The sequence below is a fragment of the Podarcis liolepis genome (assembly GCF_965112155.1).
Source record: "Podarcis liolepis genome assembly, chromosome: 7".
Taxonomy (NCBI): domain Eukaryota; kingdom Metazoa; phylum Chordata; class Lepidosauria; order Squamata; family Lacertidae; genus Podarcis; species Podarcis liolepis.
The window spans coordinates 55,281,978-55,309,850 of NC_139561.1; the positions used below are offsets into that span (position 1 = coordinate 55,281,978).

At 45.3% G+C, this 27,873-nt stretch overlaps 3 protein-coding genes across 6 annotated transcripts; 1 reads left to right on the forward strand and 2 right to left on the reverse strand.

Moving 5' to 3' along the window:
• Positions 1–1,340: 1,340 nt before the first annotated feature.
• On the reverse strand, positions 1,341–7,407 carry GINS3 (GINS complex subunit 3). Its single transcript, XM_083515139.1, has 3 exons — positions 7,168–7,407; positions 4,613–4,846; positions 1,341–2,608 (listed from the first exon to the last, which is right to left on the reverse strand). Exons 1-3 carry the CDS (start codon positions 7,354–7,356, stop codon positions 2,378–2,380), a joined length of 654 nt encoding a protein of 217 aa, XP_083371265.1. The 5' UTR covers positions 7,357–7,407; the 3' UTR covers positions 1,341–2,377.
• PRSS54 (serine protease 54) lies at positions 7,111–23,728 on the forward strand. Of its 4 annotated transcripts, none has more exons than XM_083515100.1 (7): positions 7,111–7,238; positions 10,770–10,827; positions 11,820–11,991; positions 13,038–13,285; positions 13,931–14,055; positions 15,159–15,691; positions 23,304–23,728. In XM_083515100.1, exons 3-6 carry the CDS (start codon positions 11,828–11,830, stop codon positions 15,651–15,653), a joined length of 1,032 nt encoding a protein of 343 aa, XP_083371226.1. In that variant the 5' UTR covers positions 7,111–7,238; positions 10,770–10,827; positions 11,820–11,827; the 3' UTR covers positions 15,654–15,691; positions 23,304–23,728. The 4 variants fall into 4 exon arrangements, with proteins under 4 accessions (XP_083371226.1, XP_083371224.1, XP_083371223.1 ...); XM_083515098.1 differs by lacking the exon at positions 7,111–7,238 and adding an exon at positions 8,047–8,094; XM_083515097.1 differs by lacking the exon at positions 7,111–7,238 and adding an exon at positions 8,583–8,957.
• Positions 15,810–27,855, reverse strand: CFAP263 (cilia and flagella associated protein 263). Its single transcript, XM_083515093.1, has 9 exons — positions 27,170–27,855; positions 24,205–24,328; positions 23,235–23,396; positions 21,728–21,883; positions 20,676–20,756; positions 19,907–20,062; positions 17,867–17,974; positions 16,902–17,057; positions 15,810–16,141 (listed from the first exon to the last, which is right to left on the reverse strand). The coding sequence occupies exons 1-9, from the start codon at positions 27,319–27,321 to the stop codon at positions 16,049–16,051; spliced, it is 1,188 nt and encodes a 395-aa protein (XP_083371219.1). The 5' UTR covers positions 27,322–27,855; the 3' UTR covers positions 15,810–16,048.
• Positions 27,856–27,873: the final 18 nt, after the last annotated feature.

Below are 27,873 nucleotides of genomic sequence, written 5' to 3' on the forward strand. Positions count from 1 at the left end.
CCAAAGCAACTACTCTATTCCAAACTTAAAAATGGAAAGCGTAATGCTGGTGGTCAACAAAAGAGGTTTAAAGATTGTCTCAAGGCAAATCTAAAAAAAAATGTAGTATAAACACTGACAACTGGCCTGTGAGCGTTCCAGTTGGAGAACAGCCTTTACCAAAGGTGTCATGGGCTTTGAAGACACTCAAACTCAGGACGCAAGGGAAAAGGTGCTAAGAGGAAGGCACGCTTGGCAAATCCACACCGTGATCAACTCCCGCCCAGAAACCAATGTCCCCACTGTGGAAAGATGTGTGGATCCAGAATTGGCCTCCACAATCACTTACGGACTCATTGTTAAAACCGTGTTTATGGAAGACAATCTTACTCGGCTACAAGTGATCACCAAAGAAAAAGACCTGGTAACAGGGTGTCTTTGGCCCGCCCCTGCCTTGCAGGCCAATGGGCTGCTGGCGGGGGTGTGGCCTGGGACAGGTACAGGGGCCATTCGATCCTTCGCCAATGCTCATGGGAGTTGTGTACAAAACAGCTGGAGGGCAGGTTAGGGAAGAGTGCTTTTGAGTGTAACTACAAACACCTTCAAAGGCCAGTTCTGGTAGTAAAAACCAGGAGGTGTGTGCAAAATCAAGAAGTGGCATTTTGAAACTGTCTCCCCAGCAAGCCCACAATGTATGCTGAGCCTTTAATGAAGAGGTTCTGGCATTCAGCATTTTAATTTCTAGATGACTTTTCAACATTAATTAATTTCTGGCCCTGCACACAGGTGCAAACATAATGTTCTCCCAATTTCCATCTTCATGTGTTGCCTCCTCTGAGAAAAATGAATCGCAGATGGCCTGGTCGGACTCCGAATGCCTGATCAAACACAGGGGACAGACTGAGCAAAACGTAGATCAAGTAACAGCTCAAATGACAGACACAAAAGGCTGAGTTCAGCCTAGAAGAACTAACTGAGAAATATCAACATCAAACCTTTTCTTGTTGTGTACGTCTAAAAATACAGGAAGAGGTTGAGAAATGCTAGAAGGGAGGATGTGGCAAGCACTGGCTATATGGCAAGAGATGTAAAATATACTCCTGTTGTCCCCCATCAGCAGAACAAGAGGCCAATCAGTTGGCAGGAATCCAACCAAAATCTGCCTCTATTCCATCATAGTGTATGAGGAGTGCAACTTAAACAAGTGCTTAGGCCCACAACAAGGAAGAGTTACATCAGCATTTCAATATGTTTTCCTCCTGCCAGGGGCAGTTCTGATAGGGCCACTCTGGCTTGTGCAACTATGAAGCCATACTAACAGATATGAACCATTCAGCCTCAATAAACAGGTATAGACAGGCTTGCATTTGCTAAAATCAGTTTTATTTATAATGCAATGCTAAACAAATTGTAAAAGGGAAACTGTAAAAGGGATTACTAATTTTCACCTACACTGAAATTATGCTGTTAAGGATGGAACAGAACCCAGAATGCAAAATCTGGAACCTGGAGATTCCCAAGACCGAGGATGTTGAAGAGAGCATATACTTTCCTGGAAAGTAGGGAAATCCATGCCAGGGGGATGGTACAGAGGGGCTTATGGGTTGTCAAGCTGAGTCTGCAGCAAAGGCAGAGAAATAGGGGGCGGGAGTGGGACATTTATCCCTCCCTCTGCCAAAATAAGCAATACGCAATGGAAGCAAGGTAAAATGTCATTCAGATTAAAAGCGTAAGCTGTTTAAGAGCAACAGCTTCCTCCAATAAATTGTGGGAGAAGCAGTTTTGCGAGTGCTGAGAATTCTCAGTTAAAAGATCCCAACTCCATTCAGAAAACTGCATTTCAAAGGACTGGGAAAGCTGCCCACTAAATTTAGTAGAGTAGTTAAGCCCCTTGGACAGGACGTCTTGCAATGGGCAGGCACCAAGAGGCACATTAAAATATATCGGAGATGCCTTTTCTCCCTAAGAAAGATCACTTTTCTAGCAAATAAAAGCAAAGGCAATAACCTGGTAGACTATGTATAAATATTCCAGTGATGATTTCTGAGGGCAAACTCATTTGCCTGAGAATTGTTCATCCTTTTGCCCTGCATTTCTAGAGTCGTCACTTGAAAGATTAAAACATAGCTGCATTAGATTGAATAAAATGTTAATTATTGCCCAATAAGATTTGTTCCAATTGATTGTATCCATTCAGACACAAACCCAGAATAATCTTGTACGTCCTTTAGAAGAGTGAGTGGACAGGTGCAGGCCACACAGTGTTAGCCAACATTCCTCAGAAATATGCTCTAGTTTAATCTCAAGATGCTACCAGGGAGATTTTCAATTCATAAGATGAACATCATTTCCTCTTTTGTCTCTCGCCATGGAAGTATCAACTGTGCCCTTCATGCACTCAGCTGTCCAAGTCAGAAAATTTTCTCTTCTTGTAATTCTGGATTAGGCTGGATGCTGTGATCTGGGAGGCCTGACCCTTTTCCCAGCACTGGAAGTCATTAAGTCCTTTCTGGCCTGCTTGAAATAAGGCTCGTTCCAACTCATCCAGACGGGCCACCAGCACAGACGTGTCCTCATTAAATGCATTCTGGGAAGAGTCCATGATGCGACGGAATCGGCCAATAAATGTCTGAAGAGGGAAGCAGAGTTACTTAGAATAGAAGGAAGTCCTGAGTAGGCTCAAGTAGCCAAAGGGAGTGCCAGGCTACACACAGGGCCAGTTTAACAAACTATAGCAGCAGTTGGTGGGTGGGTGACTTTTTCCAGCCCAAGGTCACAGTCCATCATGGCCAACCTTCTTGGGGCTGCATGTTAGTGGGGTCAGAGGCAAAAGCGGGAAGAATAATGGATGCAAGCCTAACCTTTGTACAATGGGCTACATTTCAGCCACACAAAAGTCAGAGATTTCTACACAAACACACGCACACACACCTCCACCCAGGGAAACAAAAGGTATTATCACAGATCAAGGACACATTCCAGGCAGGCAAAAGCACTCAAGGAAGGCATGGAACAGGGCTGGTGTGGGTCCTGGCCTGGGAAGAGACAGAAAGATCTGGGTCAAGTTAGCTTCTCCTTTGACTGAGGCTTGCTGTGGCTGAATTATGAGTATAATGATTTGGGACTATAGTAGCATCTAGGCCATAGAAGGCCATTTACTTAATGACAATCCAATGGATTTGGTTTAGTTTTTGCAATGGATCAATGCAGCTACCTCCAATTTTCTGTGCTTGGATAATACCATGTTTAGCTGTCTAAGAATAGGATTTTAAAACAGGAAAGAAATGATATTCTACCAAACGAAGGTGGGACTTAAAACCTTTGGAGGTAACATGCCCTCCAAAACACTAGGAAAAACTATCCAAATTGGTCTTTAGTGTACCATGCAAAGTATGCTCCATTTGAAGCAGGAGAGGCAATTCAGGTGCTTGACTACTGCCTGGAGCTGGTAATGTGGACTGATACATTAAACTGAATCTGGACAGGAGAGGTACTGTGTGCTGCAGGTACTCAGGTCCAGGTAGTAGGGAATGGGTTGATACCCCCCCCCCCGGAAGCATGTAAGTTACCTGAAGACCAGGTGGTCTTCGTGGCTAGGAGAGCCTATGTCCAGCTCTGGTTGGTATGGCCCTTCCTGGTCAGGGATAGTTTGGCCACAATGATCCAAGCCCAGATGACTTCCAGACTGAACTACCGCAATGCACTTGAAGATGGTTTTGAAGCTGCAACTTGTGCAGAATGCAGCAGTAACACTGCTGATGAGTGCCAGACACACATTACAACAGTCTTGAAAGATCTGCAGTAGTTGCCTAGCCCAATTTGGCACTGACATACAGGGCCTGAAATGACTTCAGCCCGAAATATATGATACGCCTCCTCCCACATCAACCTGCCTGTGTGTGCCACGGGACAGTGGCCAGTGAGAGGGCCTTCTCTGTGATGGCTCCCAGGTTATGGAATGACCTCCCCTCCCAAGTTTTATCTTGTGCCACTACTGTGTTCTTTTAACTAGGATATTTCTGTAACCCACCCCAGGGCCATTTAGGCTATTACTACAAATAATAAACAAACAAAATAATTATTAGTAAATCTAGATAAAGTCTAGCACTGGAGACTGACATGAATAAATGCTAAACACTTTATTTTCCAAAAATGAGGAAGCAGCCACTGTCACCTCTTTGTCACAGCAGCCTTGGGCACATCCTGCCATGTCTGACACCCAGTGAGGCTTATCTATTTATGTCTGCATAGCCTCTCCTGCACTCCCATTTTAAGACCGTTGTGAACTGTAGATTTGGAGTGACAAGATCCTGCCCAACTCGTTCTACCCTCCCCACCCTCCTGTTTTGTTGAACATCCATTCAGATGAAGAGTGCTGAAGAACTTGAAAGCTTGCTCAAAATTTAGTGGCACTTTGGTTGGTTCTAATGAAGGTCTTTGCCATTTGGCACTGAAGCAAGTGTTGTACTTGCCATGATAAGTCAACAAAGCACAGGGAAAAATTGGGTGGGAAGGTTGCTATGAACGTTTAACAGCTCTCAAAGAGCAACACTTCAGTACCAAAAGAAACCATAGCACAGAGAACTCAGAAGCATTAAGGGGAAGAAGACTTCTGTCAAATTCGGTGTTTTACCTGCAATATAGTCTGAGCTAGTTCAGTATTTTCAGGACTGTCAAAATTCAGCAGCTGGGAGCCAAATCCATAGTAGTATGGCCCCAATTTATGCAGGTCAACCACATTGGCATCTGCATTTAACACCGTCCGCCAACTCTCCTTGTAAATCTTTGGCAATTCCACAGAAAGGATCCTCCGTTTGTTGTCATATAAGCCTTTGGCCAGCCAGAGGGGGATTTCCAGCTTTGAGCCCTGCATAAATCAAAATACAAACAAGGTGAAAACCATCAATAAGCAGTATACATAAAACTGTAGCAGGCTTGCAGCCGTGTTATGTACTCCAAGAAACTTGCATTGGCTGCCATAGTAACTTGGAAGCAAATTTATTTGCAGCCTAAAGAGAAACTTGCACAAACAGAAACTTCACTGAAATTGCAGGGATGAAGCACATTCTGCCTCACATTTGGGATGTGGTGTAGGACAGGGAAGCAATATAAAGCGATTCTAACATTTTGGGAGGGGGAGTTGGGGGATAACAGTTTCAGACATTCCAACAAAATTGTACTGGCAGTGTCTCACAGATGAACAGATGAAATTAAGGAACAGACAATAGCAGACTTTCCATACGTTTTAGACTACCAGAACAGTAACGAAAATATGTGTTTTTACACTATAATCTTAAATGGTTTGACACTATTGGGAGACTTGATTTGGGTAACCCTACTAAAAGTTGTTTGTTTTTTTATTAATTGTGTCAGGATATATTTCTACACAAAATGGCACAGGGAAGTGTATAGATGTACCGTATTTTTTGCACCATAACACTCACTTTTTTCCTCCTAAAAAGTAAGGAGAAATGTCTGTGCGTGTTATGGAGGGAATGCCTACGGGTGGCATGCCTACGGATTTTCCTCCTCTAAAAACTATGTGCGTGTTATGGTCGGGTGCGTGTTATAGAGCAAAAAATACGGTATATAAAAAAGGGTAGGAATGAAATAAAGAGACTGGAAAATTACAAAATTAAAATCATTCCAAATGGAGATATCAAACTTTAAAAAACAATACAGTACTGTGAATAGAATGTTTTTACATTTTAATTGTAATAATATCTGAGAATTTGATTAAAGTTACTTCAGAAAGACAAAAGAAAAGGATTAACTGTTACCAATCTATAATGAAATGGTTTCAGGCTTTTAAAAATGGATTTGAAAGATAAAGGTCATACATAAAGGAATAATATTTGTATTGCTCTAGATTTTTTTAAAAAAATGGTTCTAAAGTAAGGTGCACCACAAATTCATGCGTGTGGTAAAAAGTACAGAAAATGTAAATTAAGACATTTGCTCTAACTTTCATGCCATATAAAGAGAGCCAGTGTGGTGTAGTGGTTAGAGTGTCAGACTAGGACTCAAATTCCCGCTCAGCCATGAAGCCCACTGAGTGATCTTGGGCCAGTCACAGTCCTCTCAGCTAAACCTAGCTCACAGGAATGTTGTGGGGATTAAATGAACAGGGAGCTGTGCAACAAATGATAAATAACCTCATATTTCAGTGGGAAGGTGCATGTGGCTGAAACTGTTAGCTACAATAGCTTTACAGGTGTAAAGGAAGTTGCAGTTCAAAAGAACTGGAGGCCAGCAGGTTGGGGACAGCCATGAAGCTACCGAGAGGAGGAACCATGTCACACCACTGGTCCACCTAGCTCAGTACAGTCTACACTGACCAGCAGCGGCCCACTGGGGTTTCACGAAGGCTTCTTCCCCGGCCCTACGTGGAGATGCTAGGGATTGAACCAGGGGCCTTCTGCATGTGAAGCAGATGCTCCACCACTGAGCTGTGGACCCTCCCTCAAGATGGGCCCCACCCCCTCCTCAGGTGCCAAAGTTTGGCTGAAGTCTAAAAAGGTTTGGGCTCTACTCTCTTGAGCCAGAGCAAGCCTTAGCCTCCCCTCCCCAGGAGCTCCAAGCCGGCTTGGAGCACCAGCCACGAAGAAGCATGATCTACTTGGGTTGCCCGTCCAGAGCCCAATGGCACACAGAAGCCTCATGCTCCGCTGACCTGCATGCAGATGCATTGCACTTGTAAATGATTTAGGACCTCATTAAGGAAAAAGATTAAAAAGAGAAGGCTTGAGTTACAAGAACATGAACAGCTGCCCTTGCTGCTACCTTCTGCATTCATACAATCATAGAACTGTAAAGCTGAAAGGGACCCTCAGGGTCATCTAGTCCAACCCCCTGCAGTGCAGGAATCCTGCCCACACAGCCGTCTCTGGTTGAGCTCCACCTACCAACCTTCTGGTTAACAGCCAGATGCACCGACCCATTGTGCCATTTCAGTCATTCAACTATCTTGGATCCCCCCACTGAAATCCCGGGATTTGTCATTGTCCTCCGAGACACTTCAAACTCAACCCGGAAACTCGCTATGGTACCGAAGTCGCATTATAGATCTATGGGCAAAGCCGATTTGCACGGAAGTCTGAACCTCCCGTTCTGTATCGTCACTTCCGACCTGAAGCTGTCGGGAGTTGTAGTCATTCCGTCCAGGAGGGTGGCGGGATGTTAGCTCACCTCAGGGAGCGCGTTGTCTGAGGAAGCGGCGGCGGCACTGGCCGCTTTACCCAAGACGGTGGCGAGGCGAGGTAGTTTGATCTCAGCGCGGCACGGCAGCCTCTCTTGCGACATGAGGATGTCTGCCAGAGAGAGGAAGCTCTCTTCGGTCCCCAGCGCAGCCTCCACCGGCGTGTAGGCCTCGCCCATAGCGCCGCTACAGAAAAGCCCGCGCTTGGTTCGCGCACGCGCACGCCGCCCCTTGTCAATGGCTCCTCCTGCCGGGGGGCGGGGCAGATTGCGCGCCTGCGCGGTGGGCTCGCTGCTGCGAAGCGCTTGGCTTGTGCCTTTGTGTGTTCGGGGTTCACTCGCCCTCTTCAACGCTGCAGGCCCTCTTGGGGGGTCTCTCCGCTCCGCAAAGAACGGCTGATTTATAAACTTTCAATTTCAATCGTTCTTGACGCAGATATTACAGTATAATAGTTCCTAAACCTTGGTGCAAATCTGGCCACGAAGCTTAAATTAATTTACAACTAAATAGTAAAGAATTTACTAAATAGTAAACCTTGTACGATTTTTTAATGTGGCAGCACCTATACTTTGGGACTCTGCCTACTTATATCAGGCAGGCGCCTTCACTGCACTTTTTCCATGCCTGCTTAAAACATTTTTGTTTAGGCAAGCCTATTGTATGTAGAATGTGGACATGTGTTTTAATCCGGTTTTTAGTTTATTGCTGGTTTTAATTATTCAAAGGTTTTAAATAGTTGTCAACAGTTTTTACTGACAATTTTATTGTTTCATTCTTGTTTCATTGCTTTCATTTTTTTATTGTTTCATTCAATTTTATTGTTTCAGTTTTTACAGACTTTTTTATTTCATTCTTTTTCATTCATTTTTCATTCCTGCATTCTCATGAGGGAAAGTGTGGGACACACACACAGGATGGTAAGGTAAAAAAAGAGCTAGCAGTGGACACCCATTTCTCCACCAGAGTGTAGCAACTGAGCCAAGAGCGAGTCCTATTTGCATGAATGGGACCTTTCCCCCTCCCAAAGCCTATCATGGGGGGGAGGGGAGGGTTAACCTCGTGGCAGTTTATTTCCTGGGGTAAAATCTTAAAAAAAGCTCAAGTTTGGTCGGCCCCCACGGCCCTTCACTTCATAAAATCTGGCCCTCTTTGGAAAAAGTTTGGAAACCACTGCTAGCCTTTTCTTATCTCAAATATGTTCCACAAGGCAGTAGGAGTTTAGGATCAAGGTCTTCCTTCTCCTAGATGGGCTACCTTCCTAGGTTGACAAGCCCTATCTGCTCCTACACCATGTGCAGAAACCGCCTTCTTGAGCCTGTCTTCGCATGCAGGGGAAGTCCCTAATTCAATGAGAGTTTGAGACCCATTGGCTACCCTCGCCAGGTCTTTTCTTCTAGAAAAAGAGGTGCAGGAACTTGACTTTTTTTTTTAGGGGGAGTGCCTAGCCAAAGTTGTCGAGTTTTTTTAGGGGAGGTCATCCCTAGAAAAGCTTCTCTTCTTAGGATTCAGTAATGATCCTGGGGTCAGATTAGCCTTAAAGTTAGGGAATGCAGTCATGGATTCAGAGCAAGAAGGGGAACTACAAGCAGGTCTAGTCCTAGAAAGGTTATTGGTCATGAGGGTCATGACGCCAGCAAGAAGGAACTCCAGCACCGTGGCAACCACAACCTAACAATAGTTGAGTCTGCAGTGTCAAATTCTGGCAAAGGGCATGGTCGCTCCGGGGGTCTACCTGATGGCAGGAAATCAGAGGTCACAAAACCAAGCCAAGACCTCTTTGGTAAAAGAAGGCCGAAAAATATATGGTTGCTCTTGACAGAATAACTTGGGAGATGGAATAGGAAAAGGCTAACAGGAAAGAGATGTGTTTTAGAAAGAGCAAGACAAGAACCACATAATGGAGTTTCTAGGAAGGTCAAACAAAGGAGAACAAGAGACAGTGTGGTGTAATGGTTAGAGCAGAGCTTTCCAAACTGTGTGTCACGACATGTTAGTGTGTCAGCTGCAGTGTGTAGGTGTGTTGCAGGAATGCTCCCCGCAATTCTCCCAGTGTTGGAAAGGGGTTAGTTTAATCTCCAGTTTGCTGGTAAAACTGAGTTATTGTGTCATGAAATGATGCATGTCTAAAGTGTGTCATCAACATGAAAAGTTTGGAAAGTTCTGGGCAGAGTGCTGGAATAGGACCCGGGAGACAAGGGTTCAAATCTCCATTTGGCCATGAAATTCACTGGGTCACCTTGGGCCAGTCACTGCCTCTCACCCTAACCTACTTCACAGGGTTGTTATGAGGATTAAATGAGGAAGGTGAGGATCATGTACATCACCTTGAGCTTCTTGAAGAAAAAGGTGGGATATAAATGCAATAAAGAAAGAATAAACGCAGGACAAGATTTCAAGAGAATTGACCATTGGTCTTCATCCATCTGTTATACTGGTTGATTTGAGTACAGTATCTTACTTTTCAATCCACTGTGGGAGGAGGGACACCTCTTGTTCTCAAGCTGCACCACAACCCTCTAGTTCAGTCTTTTAAAACACAATGGCCTCCAAATGTTTTGGACTACAACTCCCATCAGCCCCAACCAGCATAGTTATCATTGCCATATTTCAAAAAGTGAATATCCAGACAAATAGGCACACATGCACCTGCCGAGGTCTTTGTGGTTTCCACAGGGTCTCCTCCCTGTGCTGAAATTAATCTTGAAAGCAGCATTCTGTTGTAGTCAATAGAATAAGTTGCAGTGCCCATGACAGCTCCTTTGGTTTGCAAATGGTCCATGGGTCCCAAAAGGTTGGGGGTCCCCTGCTTTAAAGCAGTGGCTTTCCAATTTCCTACTTCCAGGCAACCCTGCACCACAATGATGGGCCTTCCAATAAATCCCCCCACTTCTGATATGGAATTCCAATGCCGTTTTGTGGAGAATTCTGGATCGCCCAGTTCATGTTCAGCAGTAAATAAAATTGTGGGATCATCATTGTTGGCCCATTTCTACTGTGTGACCGAGAACACACCCAATCCTCTTGCAACTATACATTGCAAGGGAAGAGGAACAAGAAAAGCTGAATCGGACCAATGGCTTATCTAGTCCAGCATCATCTTCTCACAGTGGCCAACCAGATGCCTGTGGGAAACTTTCAAGCAGCACGTGAGCACAACAGCACTCCACCCACCTGTGCTTCCCAGCAACTGGTATGCAGACATGAGGCCTCTGACAGTGGAGGTAGAACACAGCCATTGTGGCTAGTAGCCGTTAATTGGAGAAGCTTGCCTGCCATTCCTGTGCCTTTCCTTGAGGAATCCCTGAAAGGCCTTCCTGAAGACATTTTGAAAAACCATTGTACTAAAGATGATGACAAGTGGTGTCTGTATGTGTTGCCTAAGAGAAAAGGTTTCAAGGTAAAAACTGATCACTGTAACACTAGCAGCGCCTTGCTAGACATGCTGCATTTGCTTCTCCAGTGGCTATGGGATTGATCTGGGCTTCGAAACAGAAAGACTGACTTCTGCTGAAGATGATGAGAGAATGAGGAAAGGTCCTGGGAAACGCCTGTGCCGAGCTTACCGTCCGCTGCTTCTTCTTTTTTCTAACAGGGACATTGCATAGGAAGCCTGTTTTTGTGCTGCTCCATCTTGCCCTCTTCAGCGGCTGGTGAGTGAAAAATTTGGGTCTGACCTTGCAGCAGAACATTGGCCATGGGCAGTAGAGCAGTAGAGCTAAGAGACCTTTCTCGGCCCAAGGATGCCGAGATGATCAGAAATGGGGTGGGGACACAAAGCAACAAAGGTGGATATTGCTAATATTTTGTGTGTGTTTGTGTGTGTTGTAAGTAGTAGTAATAATAATAATGGTAGTATCTGCTAGCGCTGCCACATTAGATGACCCAAAATCCAAATAGTGCATAATACCATAATAAACCAGACTTTTGCCGACCTGGTGCCTGCCAGACTTGGGTTACAACTCCCATCAGCCTCAGCCAATGGCAAGGCATTATGGGAACTGTAGTTCAAAACGTTTGGAGGCTGCCAGGTTGACAAAGGCTAACATTAACAATGTAAACTAGGCAAACTGGTATACTTGCCCTAGGTCACATCTTTAACTGCTGAAGCAGTTTTCAGAGTAGATGACACAAGTTCTCCCCTTCAGGTAGAATTTGGCCAAGGTTGTACACTATTTCAAATGCTTTGCATTCTTTTCCAACTTTTGGATTTTCTCGTGAAAACAGGGCTGATGAGGCATAACTGAGAAACAAACATGTATCACAGGGAAGGATGAGGTACCTGTGGCCTTCCAAATGTTGGACTCTAGCTTCTACCAGCTCCAGCTATAATAGAGGGCCTGCCTCTTGTTTGCCTGGATGGAGGATAGAGAGGTCAAATGTACTTCCATTTCTCTGCCCACTTTTCCCTCTGGTTTCACCCTCCACTGGCATGTGGCCTTTGGAAAGTTGTCCAGAAGGGAATGCAGACCTTGGGCTGGAAAAGGCTCCCTATCCACTGGAGGACATGTTCTGCTTCCTGCAGCACAATGGGGTAATGAACCTCCTGGATATTAGCAGGACAAAGGAGAAAATACAGTGGCTGAGGCTGAATTCAGACAGGCCTTGATGACTGACTTGCCCCTCCTCTTTCTCACTGGCACAGATTGCGGCATGCAGATCAGCTTAGATCCCAGAAGACCCATGCAAGAGTTTGCAGCTGTGGATGAACTCCCTTGGATGGTATCTTTGCAGGATGTCTATGGCAACCACTTGGCTTTGGGTTGCATCCTGGATAAACACTGGATAGTAAGTGCAGCCTCTACTTTCCTGAACAGGTGGGTGCTAAAGTGGAGGTTTTTACACATATAGAGCAGGAACAGTTATAGCTGCAAATCATCAAACACTGTATAGGCAACTTCTCTCAAGGGCCAGAAAAAAACTTTGCAACAATTAATAATAGTTCTTGCAGCACAATCCTATCCTTGGGTCATTCTAGCTAGACAAGTAGGTCAACTTGGAGATGTAGCAGGGTTGCAGTAGAGCCTCTGCTCAGTGGCCTGCTCCTGTCCCTTGCAGCAGCTACAAAAGAGGTGGTGTTTCAGGAAAAGCACTCCCAGGTGAGTCCATGAAAAGCCTCAGATGAAGACCTCTGTTCCCAGCCACACTGGAAAACTGGCTGCTCAGTTAATCAGAATCCTACCACAATAGGCTGCCAGAAGTACATAGTCCCCAGCAAAGAAACACAATGAAGTCTGGGGCTATATCTGGTTGGCCACTTTGAGAACAGGCTACTGGACTAGATGGGCAACTGGCCTGATCCAACAAGGGCCAGTCAAAACCTTGGCAAGCCTAGCAGGCAGGAATTAGGGTCCCTTTTGCCACATGCAAAAGCAGCAGCAGGAAACTTGTGCAACCTATCTGCTTTTCCCTGTTAAGGCCTCCCTGTGGTAACAATGGATTGGTTGTGTGTGTTTGGCAACCAATATGATTTATAATTTTAAAAAAGCCAATAGCCACAGTCAGGAGGGTGGGCCAGAATTGTGGCCAACAAGGAAATGGTTAAACCTCCCTTCCCCATTTCCTGCATCCTAATGAAAACCTAACCCCTCTCCTGCCTTCTATTTATTATTATTATTAGTAGTAGTAGTGGTGGTGGTATGTAAAGACATGTTTAGCATGATGTCAGGATTCCTGTGCTTTTAACTGGTACTTGAAAGTCAGGCATTCATTGACTGATTCTTTTTCTATATTGCTGCACCTCCTCTTCAATTTCTGTGCCTCAAGCCCAGAAGCTTCCCCCAGGAATGGAGAGGCCTGAAGCAAGGGCCCATGTCTGTATTCACTCAAGTGTCTTTTCTTTGCTTACGCTTTCCATGGCCAGGACCCAGGTGTTGGCCCAGGTTGGTATCACAGGCTTGAAAGACAGAAGTTTCTTGATCCCCATCAGTGCCATCATCCCGCATGAAGACTTTGATGAACTCACTCTTCACCATGATATTGCCCTCCTGAAGATAGGCGCCCGGCTCTATTTCAGCAAGGCTTTGCAGCCCATCTGCTTCCCACCTGAAAACTTCCCTGTGACAGCTCTAAGGAACTGCTTGGTTGTGGGCTGGCTGCATCCTCACACAGGTGAGCTACTTGTGTACCATGGCGCTCACAATGGCAGTCTTCACAAATGCTGTGCAAGATCAATTGCTCCATTATTTTTGGGTTGCATTTACATCCTGCTCTTCCTACGAGGAGCTCCGGGTGGCATGTTTGGTGTTATGCCTATTTTCAGTTTTTCTCCCATGAGAACATCCATTCCTCTCATGGATACACATCTATTGGCCATCTGCATGTGGAAGGCTTCCCATAGTTCCCAGGGATCAGATCTATGTCTTCCTTGCATGTGGTTATTGCATGTGGCTTCCAAGATTTCTCCTGGCTGGACACTTAAGAGCAAGGTGCTATTCAAACCTTTTTTAGAACACAGAATTCTTTTGAATCAATAGAGTCACTAGTCTGATTTCAATTTGTAGACATTTTGCCAGAACCAAATTCTGGAAGCTAGTGAGATCTTTCTTCTTTTCTTTACCTTGCCTCTCACTGTTGGGTACTAAGGAGAACTACTTCCTCTTTGCCCTGGACAGAAGACAGGAAATATAGCTTTTAGCACAGGAGGGTGGGCTTTGAAGGGAAGATGGGCAGCCCAATGTGTGTTGTGTTCAGTTGCCAACTTAGTCCTGTAAAGACCTAGAAAGGCCAGGCTTTGCTCATGCCTTTGTATCTCAGTCCAGACAGGGAGCGTCTCTCTACGGAAGCTCTCGGTGGTGGATGTTGACCCCTGTCCCCTGCACAGAATCATGACCACAGAGTGCTGCAGCCACAGGAAAGCTGACAACATGTCTGGATGCCTGGTGAGAAAGTCATGTTCATAGGCTCATCTGCTGCTACCTCTGCACCATTCATAAACACAACAAGAAGTTCTCTTCTAGTGACTGTGCAAACACTTCAGCAAGGCATAGTGAAAGTACAGAAAATATTTCCCCCTTTTAACACAAGAGCATTGCTGCAGCCATTTACTGGGCAGGGTGGTGCTTTAACATTAGCACTTGTATTTTCTATTATTAAATTATAATTTATATATATATATATATATATATATATATATATATATATATATATATATATTTGTGAGCCCCTTCTAAGAATTTTTTTCTAAAAGGCGGGGTATATTGAAGAACTTTTGAGAAAGGGGCAGATCTACTCATTCCTAGGCAGCATTTGATAAAAAAAGAAAAAAGAAGAAACACCCATCAAGAGACCAGTTAAGAGCTGGTAGGTGAACCATAGCCCGTAAGTGATCTCAGAACTGCATCCTCAGAAATGTCTTGGAACGTCTAATTTTCATGTTATTCTGATGGCTGAAAACAGGGCTGGGCATGATGAATCTGGATTTAATCCAGTTTATTCAAGATCCACAGGTAAATGTTAAATGCACTCCTAATTCACATCTCTGCTCAGCTGTGAAGCTGAGTGATCTTAAGTCAGAGATGGTGACAGGCCCATCTTCACAGGGTTATTGTGAGAATAAAACAGAGAGGAGGAGGAGGAGGAGGAGAACCCTGTATGCCACTATGACACCCTTAGCCAGCCAGCTCACAGTGCCCAATGTCTACCTGCCTGCTGCTGGCCATCCCTGTTTGTGGAAGTGAGTTGTTAGTGGGACCATTTTGCTTGATCTGCTATTTGGAAGGGATCTGCAGCAGGGAGTAAAACAGCAGCTTCTGCTCCTGATGGAACCTTTTCATTGGACCAGGGGGCCCACCCAAAAGCTCCACAAACTCCTCCTTCTTGTTAGGTCATGAGCTCTATATTTTTTTTCTTATTTTGCTTTGGCTTTTATTGTATTTCATGATTTCTCTGTCAGTTGCCTTGAACTGCATGTGGAGAGGTGGGGGGGGAGAGGTATTTGAAATGAATAAATAAAGGCACCTTTGCTTTTTTTCCTCTTCCAAAGGGATACCCAGGCACCCCGGTCATGTGCCAGGCAGATGGAACAAGGCAGTGGGTGCTGAAGGGAGTGATGACCAAGGGCGGTATGAGATGCTATGGGCCGTTTCTCTACACCAGAGTGTCTTCCTATGGCGACTGGATTGTGACCACCACAGCAAAGTGGGGAGCTCCAGCCTCTCCCATCCCCGACTCAAGACACAGCCCCTTCAGACCTCCCATGGAGGAGGGCAAAGGGATATTTGAACCCATTGGGGAGGAGAGAGCCATTGACTTCTCAGACCACGCCAGCCTTAATTATACAGAGCACCTCACAGAAGACAGCCAGGAGCTCCCAGAAGGGCCAGCTGAGTCACGGGCCAAGCAGTCTGATCCCATCTATTATGACTACTACAGTGGGGAGCTTCTTCCCGTTTCTACAGCCAAGTTAGGCCAGCCTGAAGGACTCCTCTCTAAAAGCCTCATGTCCTGTCTTCTGACATGCTGGATGGTGGCAGGTTAAGCAGCAGACATTTCTGAGAAATGCACAGCTGAGATATGGTGAGTGCTGTTATGCTCATCTGTCATTTCCCCAGAAGTCCCATTTGGACAATTAAACTTCAAACCCTCCTTATTCAATCTCCTCAGAACCATGTGGTATGAAATGACTCCAAAGTGGTAAATATAGCTAGATATATTGATGACTTATAAAGTAACGCATCACAGGGGAACAGAAAGGGAAAGGGGACAACAACTGCAGGGTTCCTGAGACCCTGGTGCAAGTACCTTGTCAGGAAGAGAGAGCCAAAGAAGACAAAGGAAGCAGGAGGCATGTGCTGCAGGGGCTCCTGTTCTCTTCCAAGCCAAGGCTAGGCAACTGGGCCCTTGGTAAAGTGCCTTTGTCCAGCTCTCTCCTTCTCAGTTGCTCCCTTGCTCTGGGAGAAGAGCCTGCAGCTGTTGACTCGCCAGCTTTGCCTTGTGCCAAGTACTCTGGTAGCCCCGCAAGGCCATCTGTGAGACGGAAGAGGGGAAAAGAGGAAAGCAGTAAGAAACTGAGCTGGGAGTGAGGGACAGAGAGAGAGACTGAGAAAGAAAACCCAGACCAAGGGGGAGGGGGACAACTATTGCATGCCTTCTATTTACCCTAAATGACAAATGCTCTCTAGGTTCCTGCCCCTAAGGTGGGTGGAGCAGCTGTTCCTGGCCCTCTCTTGCTTGCTCATCCTCATTCTGCTCCTCTTTTAAACTCCAAGCAAGGAGAAAAAACCACACATATACAGAGAGGCTGCTTCTCCTCCTGTATCTGCACCTTGAAGTAATATCATTTCAGAGTGCTCCAGAAACAGCATCCACTATCTGCAGGGCTTATCTACTTCCTGATGCTCTACTGCCACCTTCACAATCCTAGAAAGTTTAAATAAAACCCTGCTCTGCAAACCAGCAAAGGAGAGAACAAGGACAAGAAAGGATATGCCAAAGGCAACAGGTTGAAAGTGGAGTCTTTGTCCATAGCCACATCTCTTCAAGTTCAGGGCTATCCCTACACTGATCCCCAACTCCACTTCCTGCACACAATCTGAACACCCTTTTCGAATAGGGAATTTTACCTCTCTTTAACCTGGTGTTGGGTATAACAATGAGGCACTTGGCCACATTTTGCCCACATCAGTGCCAAGTTTGTGTTCAGAGGCAGAACAGAGGTTTAACGCAGACCTCGCTGTGGTCAGCCCTGTGGCACAGGTGCCCAGATGTAAGGCCAGCATGCTCATACCTCTGCAATTTCCACCTTCCTCTCCCAGATCTTGATGATGTTCTCCAGTTCATGTACTGCCATCTTCTCATGGACATAGTCGAGGACAGGAGGCACTTTGTACTCTGCCAGTTGTTTCCGTAGCTTTTTGTTCAGGACCTCGGCTTTGAACCGTTCCTATAAAAAAAAGGAAAAAAAGAAAAGTATTTTGATGAGAGAGACTCTTTAGTTTTATTTCATTGCATTGTATGGGGTGGGGGCAGGAATTTAGATCAGGGAAATGGCAGGGGGAGAAAGGGCTAAACACCTCTTCATCCAACATCAATCCACCAATCACATTCAGAACCCCCAGTGACTTCTTTAAAGTAAAAATAAAAATGTTTGGAGAGCTGATCACAGATCTTCACTGTAATATTTAGTTGGACCCTTCACCGGTCCCTTACCCCCCAGCTGATGACTGGCCATTTTCATCTGAAGCCAGACACTGCAGGGCTCCCGCTGGTAACCCACCCTATTTTCTGAGTAAGGGAAATAGCTGTTTATCCTGAATGTACAACCCACAGAAGATAAAGAGGCATTGAGCCTTTCCTGACATTCTTTCCTTAGTCACCCTCTTGATCTATGCAAATAAACCATCTTCAGTTTGCAACCATTCACACTTTTCTTCCTGAAAATGTGAAAGTTCCTGTCCAGGCTTTTCAGCATCACTTAGCAAGCAAATTAGTTCCCAGATAATACAACGTCCTCCCTTAGTGTACTGATTTTTCTCTTGGGATATTTTTGCTCTACTTTGACTCAGAAGCCTGAAAAATCACATGCATTAACAATAAAAAATAATAAAAATACATTAGGAGCCAGTAAACTGGACATTGTTCCTGGCGGCAACACTATCATTCACAAATAATCCCAGTAAATTGATCCTGTCCCTGTTATTTTAACACCTTTGCTTGCAGTTAAATAGCTCCTGTGCCTCCCTTCAGTCCTACCTCCTCAACGAGGATGGCCTCATGTTCAATTTTTTCCAGGGACTCCTTTCTCTGGGCAATATCTTTCACCAGGTTGGTGGCCAGGGTCATTGCGGTATACAGTTTCTTCTGAAATAAAACAAGTTGAGCCAGACTGAGAGGGAAAAGAAGGTTGGATGGCCTGTGTCTACCTAAGCAGAAGGAACTTTCAGAAGGCAGCATCCAGATTTACTTTGCATGTATCAATGCTACCTGGCCACACATGGAACAGCTGTAACTGGAAAATGAGGTTTCAGTAGCCAACACAGACACTAAATCCAGAATGGAAGTATAAAGTATGCTCACAAAATGATATTCGCCTTTACAAAGTTCCATCCTTATTTCAGATATTGTGATATATTGCAATGTTTAGCTAGTGATATATCAGGATTATTCCCTGGGAATAATGCCCAAGTGAAAATGAAGACAGTAGTGCAAAGAAGAGATTTGAAGAGATGCAGAAAAAGAGACTCCTGCTGAAATCCCCTCTTCTGGACAGTGAAATATGCTCCAGAGGCTTTTGGGAAAGGGCCAAAGCTAAGAGGTTAAGAGCATCTGCTTGGATGCAGGTTCGTGGTTCAACTCCCGATGGATTCTCCAGGAAGGGCTAGGAATGGCCCCTGAGTCTGAAGTCCTGGAGAACTGCTGTCAGTTGGTGCAGACATTATTGAGCTAGATGGACCAAGAGTCCTGTGTCCCTAGGCTCATCCTCCTCTAAGTTTGGCCCAGGATGATACAACCTCCTGGACCAAGTCCCACAGTTTTGATTCTTATAGGCTCATTTGCACACAGGGGGATCTTCCTTTGGGGTGGGAGAAGCTTCCCATGGTAAGCATAAGGTTTCAGGGACAGTTGTCCCTCCAATTTTGCATAATGCCAAGCCCCCTCCCAGTGGTAGCCATTTTGTGCCTGGAGCCCCTAAATTCAAAAGGTACCCACTAGTCCAAAATGGTGCCTCTTTCAGGATGTCTGTGTGTGAGAGAGAGACAGAGACACTCAGTCCTTCTTTTAGCTTGCTTCCACACTAGACATTTACTGCAGAATAGCCATGCTTTACCAGGGGTACCAACTTGAATAAAATATGGGGGGGCAGGTAAGCTCTGACCCACATAATTGATCCCAAGACATGGCTCACGCACACCATTTGAATGGCAGTGCCCATCAACTTGGGGAGGGGGCACAGCCCCCTCAAATATTTTAGTGGGAGGGACCAAAGGGAGATCGGCCCCTAGACGTTGGGTCCTGTGCTTTACACACTCATTTTCTACAGATTATTTGCATGACATCATGAACAAACATCATGTTCCCCATACTCAGTTCCCCCTCTTTTTCTTTTCAGAGCCCAGAACGTTCAACTTAAAAAAAACCCCAATTCAATAGCACACAATTACCCAAGTGAATATACCCCCTTCCTCCACTTCTGTTCTCGCTGATTAAATTGTTCTGGCCATTTTCTGGACTGTTGCCATTTCCTTTCCTATGCTCTGTCCCTCTTCTCTAGGAATCAACTTGATCATTTTAACTCCCTGTCCAAAAAGCATTGCTTTTATATCAGCACCCCCACCCCCATTGCAGAGGGCATGGGCAGGTGGGGGAGAATCATGAATGAGAATGCAGTTTGGAGAAGGGAGCATTTAACCCTCTTGCACAATGGTCCCCGTGAAAACTGCCCTTCCAACATTTGGGGTTGGAGAAAGGAGGACTTGCCAAGGAGTAACCCTAGCAAGCCAGGAAAAGGTGTAGAAAATGAGGCAGAGGTCAGGCCCCAGGTTCCCCTGCCACTGTTTCTGACCACTGGAACTCTGCTCTGCAACAGAAGAGATGGAGGAAAAGCTGTGTTTACTCCTTAGCAGAATAATTGCTGGTTACAGAGCAGAGCTTTGGTCTACAGCAGCACTGTCCCCCTCAGTAGGGAAGTGCAGGCAGTTGGATCCCAGGTCTCTTCCAGCAGCCATCTTAAGCCATGTATGGGGAACCAAAGAGCAGGAGAGAGAGAGAGTACTGTGGGACTGCTCTACTTACTCTGTAGAAATTGAGGACCTGGATAGCGTTGCCCACAGTCAGCTTCAGTTGCAGCAGCTCCTGGTTCCGCTCATCAATCTTCTCCAGGAACTGAGCATTCTCGATTTTCAGCTGCTGGAAATCAACCTCGTGTAGTGCCTCCCCGAGTTCCTCCTTCTGCAGACCAACCGAGAACAGTGTGGGTCACTGACCAGGGAGCCCAAGTACATAGCAGGTTTCTCTGTGTACAGTTCTAGTTGCCTCAACTCAAAAAGGATATTGTAGAGTTGGAAAAGGTTCAGAAAACAGCAACCAAGATGATCAAGGGGATGGAATGACTCCTCCATGAAAGGTTGCAGTGTTTGGGACCTTTTAGTTTAGGGGAAAGGCATTTAAGAGGTGAAAGGATATAAGTTTATAAAGTTATGCATGGCATGGAGAAAGCAGGTAAAAGTGTTGTTCCCTCTATCATAATACTAGAACATCCAATGAAGCTGAAAGTTGGAAGATTCAGGATATTTAAAATAAAGCATTTCTTCACATAGTGCACAGTTAATCTGTGGAACTTGCTCCCAAAGGAGGCCGTGATAGTCACATTTGGATGGTTTTAAAAGAGGACATGTTCCAAATGTTGGGTGCTCTTTCTGAGTTGATGATTCTGGTGTTCTACTTATGGAGATACTCCTGATCAATGAGCAACAACATGGAATGCATGGGACACCAAGCAATGGTACACTGAGGTGAGACTGGCCTGTTGAGATGCACCTTCACAAACTTGCAGTTTACGTACCTGCTTGAGCTGCATTTGCATCTTCTTCTTCTGGACTTTCAGGGAATCATTTTTCAAACGAATTTTCTCTTTCAGTACATCCTGAAAAAGAAAGTCACCTAATTTCTTTCTCAGGCTTGCTGCTAAAGTTTGCCTGCATTTACATGTACTTTATGTGTGGCTGGGAGATGAGCACTTACCCTGCAGGCTGTGACCAATCACTCCTGGCGGCAAAGCTCTCCAGAGGAAACTCCCAGGTAATAACAGGGATGCTGCTTTGCCTTGGACCTTACATGTATCCAAATGGAATTGCCTCTCAACTCTAACATGTGTGAAGACTTTTGAGTTGCACAGAACTCTATTTTAGGCCAAAGAGTTAGGTGCATCTCAGAAGTATTTTGAACAATTATACAATTGTGTATAATTGTGTATAAACAGCTCTCAACCCTGATGCAGTTAAACTAGAAGGAATGGCAGCTGCTCATTATTATTGCTATTGCCTTGCACAGGCAATAGCCATTCTCTGAAAGATTGAATTGAGGAAAAGTTGATGAAGATCAGAACTGGGACCATCTTTTTCATTGGCCCCACTCCTGTGTATTTACCAGACTGAGATGTAATATAACATGTAGAAATGTGGTGAAGCTGGCATGGAGATAGGAGGATGAGCTTTACCTGTTTTATTTCTGCATGTTAAGGATACAGGTACAGGGTTAGGTATGGTTCTTTAATGATAAATATCCATCCTATTTACTGATTCAGCTTTATAATGTCAAGATATGTATTCTATGGAATAAGAATGCTCTGAAATAGACACATTTCTCAGGAAGTCCTCCTCTGAATGGCAAAGATTGCTTAAGGCGTCTGAATGTATGCCACTGTTTGGTGGGATCCACCATGATGTCTACAGGCTACTGCACTCAGTTGCTGGTATCTAACAAAACAAGAACATATGCAGCAGGATTAGAGACACTGACGGTCCCACTAACAGGCTGTTTTACCAAGGTTCTCAGTTGGCTAACAGAGCAAAATGAGAGCAGCTGGTGGGACTCCCCAATGTTCTCTCCACTTACCCTGTAGCGTATCCTATCTTCCATGTATCTTAGCACTTTTTCAGAGGCGATGACACTCCCTTTCTTCTTGGTGATGGTTTTGACTATATCTTTGTCAAAGTCCTGCACAGCTTTCTTAATGTCAACTAGGCGGATGTCTGCTTCCTCCAGGACAGCCTGCCAAATTCAGATTGCACCGTCAGTAAGGGAAGGCTGCATGTCATTGATTTGTTCTCATGGAAAACCATGCTGACCAGCTGCTGCCCGGGGAGAAAGCATTGTGTTCTGTAAACTCTTGAGGTGGAGACCAGCAGCAAGAAGTAGGTGGCAAACATGAATTGCTTGGCTGTGGTACTCGAGATGAACTCCTTGCCCAAGACCATTAATTGTTATGACTGTTAATGAGCAATGCCCAACTGATGGTAAGATGTCCAGCAATTCTTTATTTACTACATTTATGTGCTGCCTTTCTGCCAAGGCACCCAAGGTTCTTTTAGTATTTTCAAATTGCAATCCAACACATGATATAAAATGTAAAGTTGCCTATGAGTGGGTGAGTCCAACGGAGCAGGCACTGATGTTTACTGCCTCTCTTGCTTCCCCCCTTTCCTTCCCACAGGGCAGATGGTGCAGGCCCAAATAATGTTTTTGTTTATCTCCCTTGCTCAGTTCCCACCTTGGAAGTCACACTCCACTGGAAAAGCTTTCTAAACCTGACCATGTTATTGCAACTGATAATCTTGGAACTAACCCTAACTGGGCTCCCCAAACTCCTTGCATAAGAGCCTGTGTGAGCCAAGCACTTCTGCTGTACTTCTCATGCCACAGCCCCTGCTGTGTTTATAATACTGAAATACTGAATGAGGAAAAGAGTGATTTCCTTGGCAGACAAATTAAGCAGCTACCCACTCTGGCCAGCTATGCACTCCAGGTTTAAGTATCCAGAAAAGAGACATTTAACCCAAGTTTTAGCTGTTCAGCATCTATTTTAAAATACACAAAAGAGGAATATTCTGACATTCTGCAAGAGGCAGCCTGGCATGTATCTTCCCAATCAACAGCAAAACTGACAGTCATTTAAAAGGCAGATCCTCCCCTTAACTATGGCTTTTATAAGCCCACAGCTCCATAAATTGGTGTTTTTAAGCCTTTCCCAAAGTACTACTGCACAGAAATGTATAATAAGATCAGCGCTAAAGCCCAGAAAATACAGGGGATCTTGAAGCCCAGGGTTTTAATGTTATCAAGTGCCATCATTTCCTGCCTTCCGCTTCTCAAGAAGACCAGTTGTCTACAGCCTTGACTTAATGAACTGTCTTTGGATTATAAGTTTGATTGGTAGAAAAGTGCCTCTTTACCTGAATCGCCAGATACTGCTGAGTGGGCCAAAAATGGCATACCACTGCTCACTGTTACTAAATTTGACCTGGCATGTACAGGTGCCTCAATGAGGAGAGAACACACACTTTGGTACAGCGATACAACACTACGTGCCTCTTCCTATCCCAGAGCAGATGGACAACTATACCAGGTAGTTCTGCAAGAGCCTTTCTGAGTTCTCCTTTAACCTCTGAACGTCTTCCTTTGTCTCCTCCAGCTCCCGTTGTGCTATGTCACATTTCTGCTCCACCGTCAGACCCACCAGACGATCTGCTGTTAACCGGGATTTAGATTTGCGCCTGCCTCGTGCCTGGAAACCAAATGATTGCAAGATAGAAGCACACAGCTCTACATATGAAGCCACAAAAGGTGCAATTGAACTCTAGAATTTACCATCACTGTATTTGTTTCTTCTTTTCCCCCTTTATGAATATTAATAAGTGACATGCTTTGTTAGGTGTCTTAGATAAAGTTTGTGGTGAACTGGATACAAGATGGATTGGCAGCCTGATATTAATAATAATAATATATGGTTAGTATTATATTTGTTGCTTATTACAAAAAATGTCTCAAATCAACTTACAATTATAAAAGCATACATGATACATGATACAAAATTCAAAATAAATAAAAAAGATAAAAGAACATTAATTGACTAAAATTACTCATCCTGTAATAGTATAAAAAGGGCAAATCATACCCTAACCTACTAAAAGATGAACATCAATTAAGCGCAAAATGTGGTCTAAATATAGGTAGTGATGGAACTTGGTACATCTCTCTGGGGAGAGCATTCCACACTTGCAAGCCGCCTATGAGAAGGCCCAATCTCGTGCTGGCACCTGCTGCCCCTCCCTTGGAGGAGGGTTTCAGATGACTAGTGCAGGGTCTGAGTAGGTCAAGGCAGGAAGAAGCAGTTCCTAAGGTACTGGGGTCCTGAGCCACCTAAGGCTTTATAGGACAAAAACAGCACTTTAAATTCAGGGTCTGCTTCTCATACGCACTCTGGCCAGTTAAGCTTCAGCAAAAGACAAGGGAGCAGACACTTTGCACCATCAAAACCACAAATACTGTCACAACAGCTATACCAGTATCTGTACAATAATCCCGTAACTTACAAGTTGTGCTTGTCCCACGTCCATCAAAGAGCCAAACTTTTCCAGCACCAAGTCCCTTGGCTCAAGCCGATTGAAAGTCTTCTCAAACATTGTTGTCTCGAGTTTGAGCATGGCATTGTCATGGCTGAAGGTAGATGAAATATTAGGTGAGGAAACCCAGTGGTTCATGTGAGCAATGCATGTCACAAACCAAAAGGGATGACAGCAGCATCCATTAAGGCAAAATCTGAGGAAAACAAAATCCTCAGGCTGCAATCTATAGTAACCTACTCCTTAGAGAGGGGACACATAACTTTTGCACCACTCTGAGGGTTGCATTTGAGGTAAAGCAGCAATAAATTCTGGAACAATAACTACCTGAGAAAAGTTTTAAAGCTTACTCTTTAAAACAGGGGTCAGCAAACTTTTTCAGCAGGGGGCCAGTCCGCTGTCCCTCAGACCTTGTGGGGGGCGGACTATATTTTTTTTTGGGGGGGGGAGAAAAAAGAACGAATTCCTATGCCCCAGAAAACCCCCCAAGATGCATTTTAAATAAACGGACACATTCTACTCATGTAAAAACACACTGATTCCAGGACCAACCGTGAGCCGGATTTAGAAGGCGATTGGGCCAAATCTGCCCCCTGGGCCTTGGTTTGCCTACCCATGCTTTAAAATGTCTCACATAAACTCTCTCCCTCTCTCTCTCTCTCTCTCTATATATATATGCAGGTTTTGGTGTCTTCGGGTGTCTTCCCGTGTAAGAGTTGGGGTGTCTAGGCAACGTTTCGACGAGGTCTCACTCGTCATCTTCAGGCTGGTGCTTTCGGCTTCTTGTTACTGGAACAGAGCAGGATCTCAGTGTTTGAGTTCCTATAAATACTGTTGAGGGGGTGTGGTGTATAGCCTCCAACGTTCTGGGCAGAGAGGAAGTTCCCAGGTTAGTGTGCCTTTTCTTCTTTTGTTCCTTAATTACTTGAGGGATATCTTGAGTGATTTCTTGAGTGATATTCTGAGTACCACTTAGGTGGGTCATTAAGTGTGGATTAGTTGCTAAAGCTTTCGTGTCTTGACCTCTTGAGCTTGTGAAGAGTTTTTCTGAGAAGATGGCTGTACTGCACTTAGTTGTGCTCTGGCTTGGCTTCGTGTATAGGGGCGAGCTGTGGTTTTGTGCCCTGTGCCAGCCAGATCTGTGTAGGGATTGCAGGGGGGTGCAGCATCCGGAGGTGCCACTATGGTTTGGCTACTGGATGGTGTCTGTAATTTATCTGTGGAGAGGGTCTGGGTTTGGGTCTGGTGTGGTTGATTGGTGATGGCGTTCTGTGTGCCTCTGGTTCTGGTGTCGGTTTTTGTGGGGAGGGCTAATTTCCAGATGTCTGGCAGGCGGGACGTGTCGTCACGCTTGTTCATGTTGTGAGGGTGTTTCTCTATCTCGATGGCTTCCATGATTATTCTCTTGTGGTGATGTTCCATGTTAAAGAGCAATTTGGAATCTGCAAAATTAATTTCGTGTCCTGTTTCTTTCATGTGTTGGAAAAGAGAGGAAGTTTTTTCTTCTTTTTTGACGGCATTCTTGTGTTCTGCGATACGTGCATTTATTCGTCTGTTTGTTTGTCCAATGTACGTGGCTGGGCAGACTTTGCAGGGTATTTCATAGACCCCTTGGTTTTCCAACTGGATTTTATCTTTGGGGTTTCTGAGGATATTGGCTATTTTTTGGTTGGTGCAAAAGGCTGTTTTGCACCAACCAAAAAATTGGCTATTTTTTGGTTGGTGCAAAAGGCTGTTTTGCACCAACCAGCCTTTCCTGTACCCGTGAAAATCTACGAAAGCATATATATATATATATATATATATATATATATATATATATATATATATATATAACAATATCAACAAAATTCCTCTTCTTGGAACTGCCATTTCACCCATTCCCTGAGAAAATTATTTCCATCTTCTGTGGGGCAATCTTTATTGAAGATTACTTGGTTTAATCTTCTGTCTAAGCCACTGTTTCTCAGTTGTGATCCTAGGGTCCAGTACTGGGTTTTAATATTTTTTTTGTACCAGTCCCTCTCAGGCAATGGAAATGCCCTTCACTTCTCCTTCTGGCTTACCTATTTATTAAGGTGTTACATTCAACACCTTAACTAATGAAATTAAGTTTAAAATATATCCTGGGGTATAATATTATTGCTTGAGATTCTCAACATCTTAGTACATTTGAGAAAAGTGTGTGTGTACCATTTAAGTTTACCACAGGTAGCAGTCATACAGGGTGACTGCCACAGGTCTGCACACAGCATCATTGTTTCCTGTAACTTTTCCATTTACAGCACACATCCTGAACTTTTTCTTGAGCTTGTTTTCTGAATTTAGTATAGTTTGGTGACATGTTTCCTTACAGGTCAGGGAACAACATTGTAGGGTTAGAGAGGGTAAAGCACACCTATTCATAGCATTGGGGGGAGGGAGTTAATAAAACTGAAAAGCCCCATATCTTGGGTTACATCCACACCATACCTTTAAAGCACATTTAAAGTGCATTTCTTCACTCAAAGAATCCTGGGAACTTTGACTTGTTAAGTGTGCTGGCAATGACAGCTCTGTGATGTGCAAACTACAAAATTCCCAGGAGACTTAGTGGCAAGCCATGACTGTCCAGGTGGTATATGTGTGCTATAAATGTATGGTACGGATGTAACCTTGGCTATTATTTGGATTTAGTTAGTGAAACCCATCCTTAGTAAGGCTGATGGCCAGAATGCGATTTACAGCCAAACCTGCCCCCTAGCTATGCTCCTCCGCTTTCTGCCATAGAAGTGAATGGGAGACCCGCGCCGCCCCAGGGTAGGTCGTTCCCTTTGCCCACAGGGATGGCTGCCAACCAGTCGGGGGGAAGGAAAGGGGGTGTCTTTGAGGGGCCCCAAGTGGGTTTGCGTTGGAGGAAGAGCCGGAGCCGCCGCGCCGGTTCTTCTCGCCGCACCTGGCTTCCTCCACCAAGCCGTGCAGCTGGGAAATGGAGAACTGGGCCAGGTCCTGGTGCAGCTCCTCGCTCAGCTCCCGCGACTCGCCCGTGTGGACGCTGTCGCGCTCCGACTCCTCGTCCGCCATGGCCGTGGGCTGCGAGATCGCCATAGCAACGCAGCACAGGCCCTGCAGGCCGCCTGACCGCGCCTCCTCCTCTTCCAGGCCCGGCCTTCCAGGAGGGGCCTCGTCATCGCGGGCGGCCAGCCGCTGCGCCTCGCGACCGAGACGAGGAAGCTGCTGGGTGGCGGCTGCTCCGCTCCAAGCGGGGAATAATCCTCGGCAAGCGGGGCTTCACCTAATCCCCGGACTATGGCACGGCCGGCGGGAGAGTTTGATGCTGACTCGCGGGCAGCTTGCTCCCTCGCTCCGGCGGCGGCTTCATGCCTAATCCGGGAGCGAGAGAACAGTGGCTGCTTCCTGCGCGCCCGGCCAGAAGCAGCAGCTCCTGGCAGGCAGCTGCGGCCGGACTCGATTCCCGGGCATGCGAAGCCGGCCTTTGCGGTGCTGAAGGTGTTGTCCAGCTATGCTTATTCTGTTTATGCCTCGCTTCCCAAACCGAAAAGCCCTGCAGTAAGCATAGATCCGGAGTGTCGTCGCTCTCGCACCGGCAGCCTAGCAATAAAAGCCTCTGACCTACATTGCAAGACGGTCGGGAAAAGA